General features: G+C 54.9%; 1 protein-coding gene across 1 annotated transcript; it reads left to right on the top strand.

Annotated features, from left to right (window-relative positions):
* The first annotated feature begins 855 nt into the window (after positions 1-855).
* GDF1 (growth differentiation factor 1) lies at positions 856-3510 on the top strand. The gene is made up of 2 exons (XM_071727879.1): positions 856-1685; positions 2637-3510. Exons 1-2 carry the CDS (start codon positions 1409-1411, stop codon positions 3479-3481), a joined length of 1122 nt encoding a protein of 373 aa, XP_071583980.1. The 5' UTR covers positions 856-1408; the 3' UTR covers positions 3482-3510.
* Positions 3511-5478: the final 1968 nt, after the last annotated feature.

The raw sequence follows: 5478 nt of genomic DNA, 5'->3' as shown, positions 1-5478 counted from the left end.
AAGGAAAGAACAAAGTTTCTGCTCCCTCTGTTGGTTTTCCAGGCAACCTCGAGCCTTGCAGGGTCCCTGGGCTGGGCTGGGGGATCCCTGGGGATTTTACAACCCCTCAAACCAAGACTGTCCCTGTGGTGGGTCCAGGACCCCCCCCAATTCCTGTGTCCTCCCAGCCAGGGACAAGAGGATTAATTCCAGGGACATCCATTCCAAGATCAGGGGGGGTTCATTGTGGGTTTTTCCTTCTTTCCTCTGCATTGAGCCCACTCCAGGCTCACGTGTGAGCCCCAGGGAAAGGTCCCTGGCAGGGAGAAAGCAAAATGGGACTTGGGAAATGATGATCCATGGTGATCCAGTGCCCTCAGCATCTCCAGAGGGTTTTAAAAGGGAGCAGCTCAATGTTTCACTTGGCTTTCAAACCACTTCCTTGGCTTTCAAACCACTTCCTTGGCTTTCAAACCACTTCCTTGGCTTTCAAACCACTTCCTTGGCTTTCAAGTGGGATTTGGAGGCAGGAGATGGAGGGAACCAACATCCTGGGCCTCTTTCTGCTTGCTCACTGCAGAGTTGGGGTCAGGGTGGTACCCAGGCAGCACCAAGTGGGGGATAAACTGAATTTTATCCATCAGTTTGTCCAGGTTTCAACGTTCAGGAAGGGAATCCTTGGCCAGCACAGGGTTTGCACCAAGCTGGGCTTGTGGGAGGAAGGTTGGAACTTCCAGGTCACTTCCAACCCCAGCAGTCCATGGGTTTGTGCCCACGAGTGTGGAACATCAGCTGTGCTGCCTGCAGCTTGGGGTGGGGGCCATGGGGCTCCTTCTGCTTGGCTGGGTGCTGGGGGTGGGTGCTGGGGGTGGGTGCTGATGGATTTTTCGTGCTGGACCCCAGGGCTGTGTGTGTCTTGTGGGAATGAAGTGAGGGATTGAAGCTGAGGTGTGCTGGAAGCTGATGGGAGAGTGTGACTGGAGAAAAAAACCCCAAAAAACCAGAAAACCAACACCTGACTGGGGAGGAGGGAGCAAGAGGAGCCCCAGAGCTGTGTCCCCTTGGATTTGGGTGGGATGGGAGCAGGGGATGGGAGCAGGGCTTGACTTGCTGATGGTTTTGTGTGGGGAAGATGCACGTGAGAGCCCACCAAGGACTTTGTTGCTGGCCCTGGATGGTGTGGAGATGCTGGAGAGGTGGCAGGAGCTCTGCAGGAGGGGGGAGGAGGCCTCCTGGCACCTCAAAGGGTTAAAAGGTCCCAGGGAGCCTGGAGAGGCCACTCACACCCTCTGCCCAATCCTGGGAATCCCTCCGAGCTAATTGAGCAGGAACCAGATCAAAGGCTCCAATCAGGCAATCAACACCCCCCTGGCCCCTCTTCAGGTCCTCAGCCCAGCTGCTCTTTGTCCTTTGGAAGGGTTGTGGAGCAATGTGGCTGCTCCCCAGCCTCAGAGCCAGCCTGGCCTGGGCTCTCCTCACCCTGGGCCTGGGCATGGAGTTAAATCTGCAGGAAAGTTTCCTGTTGAAAGCTTTGGGTTTGAGTGGCAAACCCAGCCCGAAAACCCCCATCCCTGTGCCCTCTGTGCTCTGGAGGATCTTCCAGAAGAGAAAGATGCTGCCTTCTGCAACCAGAGACCTGGTGGATGCCTGTAGGGTGGAGGAATTTAATGTCCCTGGGAACATCATCCGTGTCCTCGCTGACCAAGGTACAGAAATGTTGGGGTTTGGGTCCTGCCTTTGGCAGCTCCTCTGCTCTCTGGAGTGAGGGAGTTTATCCCACTCCTTCCCTTTTCTGTCTCCTGGGTGGAGGTGGGGGAAGTGCCCAGAATCCTTGTCCAGGAGAAATCACTGCCGTGGACCCTCCGGATGCTTTGGAGGCTTCTTGACAGTCAGGAGAGAAGGCAGTGGGTAGGGAGCTGGCTAAAGCTCAGTCCTGGAGCCACCTAAAGCCACCAGAGGTGTTGGGTTTGACCCCAGGTGACTGGATCTGAGCCCTTGGGCTGGTGGGGGTGGAGGTGACCCCTCCAGTAACACCGTGGCACCCAGGCTTGGGCAGGGAGAGGATGCTGGAGCATTTGGCTGTGTCCCCCCCCTTCTCCTTTTTGTCCTCACACCTCCAGCTGACCCTGCAGCACCTCTGAGCCCTTCTGTTCCATGGGACCTCTCTGCTGGGTGCCCTCTGGGTCTTGAGGCACCACAGAGCTCACTTCTCTTGTGGTTCCAGGTTTCCAGTGGAAACCCAGGGCTGGCTTAAAGCAGGCAACTTTCCCAGCCCCTCGACTTTGCTGCTATTTATTTCCCTTTTTTTCCCCCTCCATCCCAAACATCTGGCACCCCCTGGGCTGGGGGGAGAGATTTACAGCTGGGATAAAACCCCAGGCCAGGATGTTTCAGGAGCATCTGGAGGAGATGCTGGGAGTGGCTGCAGCATCCCTGAGCCCCAGGCTGGGATTTCCACCCCCAGCCCTTTCTGAAAGTCACCCCCCCAGCCTGGTGTCACCTCAGCCCAAGAGCTGTGGGCTCTGCCAGCTCCATCTTCCCCTTGCTGGGCAGCCAAGAGCTTCGACTTGGAGCAGTGGGAGCTGATCCTGCTCAGCCTGACGAGGTCCAACCATCACCACCACCTCCTCCTCCTCTATTTTCTCCTTCTTTGTCAGGCCACTTCCTCCACAAGGGGCAGCCCCAGAGGCTGCTGTGTCTGCAGAAGTTTTTGTCCTTTAACCTCTCGGTGCTGGAGGAGGGCGAGCGTTTGACCATGGCTCAGCTGGAGATCCAATTCAGCCACAACTCCTACCACCCCTCCAGCCAGGGGCAGGTTTTTGAGCTGAGGCTCTACCAAAGCTCCCAGATGGTCCTGCAGGAGATGCCCCAGCCCAGAAGAAAGCTCCTGCTGGAGCAATCCTTTGCCCAGCTGCACAAATCTCTCCTCTTCAACCTGGGCGAGGTGGGGAAGGACTGGAGGAGCCAGAGCAGGAACCTGGGGTTGATCCTGGAGATCTCGGTCAGCACCAGAACCTCAAGCCCGGGCAGGGAGGAGCTGCAGAACCTCTGCACCAGCATCGATTCCTTCCTGGACACCTCCCTCTGGGTGGTGAGCCTCAACCAGCAGCAGTGCAAAGCCTCCAGGAGGAGGAGGAGGAAGAGGAGGAGGAGGAGGAGCAGCCAGCACCTTCCCCTCACCCCCAGCAACCTCTGCAGACCCCGGCGCCTTTACATCAGCTTCAGGGAGGTGGGCTGGGAAAACTGGATCATTGCCCCCCAGGGCTACCTGGCCAACTACTGCCTGGGGGAATGCCCCTTCCCCCTGACTGCCGAGCTCAACAGCACCAACCACGCCATCCTCCAGACCATGGTGCATTCCCTGGACCCCCAGGGGACCCCCCAGCCCTGCTGTGTCCCCGTCAGGCTCTCCCCCATCTCCATCCTCTACTATGACAACAGTGACAACGTGGTGCTGAGGCACTACGAGGACATGGTGGTGGATGAGTGTGGCTGCAGGTGATGGATGGAATAAAACCCCACTGTGTTCAATCCCCCCTTCTCTGCTGTCTTTAGGGAACCCCCCCCTTCTCAGGGCTGCACCCCCTCCAGGGAATGGGGCACCCAGGGGGGGGAGTTGTGAGGGTCCAAGGTGGGTGATGAGGAAGCTGCTGCGGGGTGTCCCTGATGCTCGAGGGGGGATGGAGGTTGGGAATCCCAGCCCTGAGCTGCTGGGGGGGCCTGGAGGGCTTTTTGGCAAAAAGCTGCAGCTTCACTAGTGTAGAAATTCCTATTTTTTTTTTTTTTTTTTAATTACTATTATTAAGTGTGTGTGAAATGCTGCTCAGGTGGGTGATGAGGAGGCTGCTGCTGGGTGTCCCTGCTGCTCTAGGGGGGATGGAGGTTGGGAATCCCCCAGCCCTGAGCTGCTGGGGGGGGGCAGGAGGGCTTTTTGGCAGAAAGCTTCAATAGTGTAGAAATTCCTATTTTTTTTTTATTTTTTTTTTTTTTAATTAATATTAATTAGTGTGTGTGAAATGCTACTCAGGTGGGTGATGAGGAAGCTGCTGCTGGGTGTCCCTGCTGCTCCAGGGGGGATGGAGGTTGGGAATCCCAGCCCTGAGCTGCTGGGGGGGGGGGGAGGGGCAGGAGGGCTTTTTTGGCAAAAAGCTGCAGCTTCACTAATGTAGAAATTCCTATTTTTTTTATTTTTTTTTTAATTATTATTAATATTAATTAGTGTGTGTGAAATGCTGCTCAGGTGGGTGATGAGGAAGCTGCTGCTGGGTGTCCCTGATGCTCTCCATGGGGGATGGAGGTTGAGAATCCCCCAGCCCTGAGCTGCTGGGGGGGGGGGGGGCAGGAGGGCTTTTTTGGCAAAAAGCTGCAGCTTCACTAGTGTAGAAATTACTAATTTTTAAAAAATTATTATTATTATTATTAATGAGTGTGTGTGAAATGCTGCTCAGGTGGGTGATGAGGAAGCTGCTGCTGGGTGTCCCTGCTGCTCTCCAGGGGGGATGGAGGTTGAGAATCCCCCAGCCCTGAGCTGCTGGGGGGGGGGCAGGAGGGCTTTTTGGCAGAAAGCTTCAATAGTGTAGAAATTCCTATTTTTTTTTTATTTTTTTTTTTTTTAATTAATATTAATTAGTGTGTGTGAAATGCTACTCAGGTGGGTGATGAGGAGGCTGCTGCTGGGTGTCCCTGCTGCTCCAGGGGGGATGGAGGTTGGGAATCCCAGCCCTGAGCTGCTGGGGGGGCCAGGAGGGCTTTTTTGGCAAAAAGCTTCACTAGTGTAGAAATTACTATTTTTTTTTTTTTTTAATTATTATTAATTAGTGTGTGTGATGGAGGGATTTGCTGCAGTGTGGCCTTGCTGGGAGGAGGTGGCTCTGGTCCTGCTGGAGGTAGAGGAGTGACTGAGCCCTTTCCAGAGATCCTGGAGGAACTCAGGGCTCCCTTTTCCTGCAGGAACTCAGGCCTGAGCGATTTGGTTTTGTTTTTTTTTTATTATTATTATTTATTTTTAATTATTTTTAATTGCATCGTCGGTGCTGGGGTGGGGAAGGGGCTGGGTTTGGTTTTGGTAGAGGACAGAGCCAAATGGGGCCATGTGGTGGCCCAGGATGGAGGGCTCTGGGTGTGGGGGGGGAGTTGGTGGCATCTGGTGGCCTCCCAGGCAGCTCTGGCAGAGTTTAATTTACTTAATTAAGTGTGTTAATTAACACCTGAGCCCAGGGTGGGGGGGGGGGGGGGTCCTATGTCCCCTTCTCTCCAGGGTGGCTCCATGATCACCCAGGGTTGGTGCAGTTCTGACATGGAGCACCAGGGGCAGTTTAGGCTTAATTTTGGGGGGGAATTGTGGGGTTTTTGGGTTTTTCTTAATTTTTTTAAGCTGTTTGCCACCTGTGGCCCCAGCCCCGTGTAACCCCAGTACCAGGAGGTGTCAGCACAGCAAGGACCCAGTTTGGCACCAGCTCCTCTGAGCACCCAGGAATTGTTGCTGGTTTTTTTCCACCT

The sequence above is a fragment of the Heliangelus exortis genome, chromosome 28, assembly GCF_036169615.1.
Source record: "Heliangelus exortis chromosome 28, bHelExo1.hap1, whole genome shotgun sequence".
Classification (NCBI taxonomy): domain Eukaryota; kingdom Metazoa; phylum Chordata; class Aves; order Apodiformes; family Trochilidae; genus Heliangelus; species Heliangelus exortis.
The sequence above is the reverse complement of the archived record's forward strand: the minus strand, read 5'-3'. Positions and strand labels throughout refer to the sequence as shown.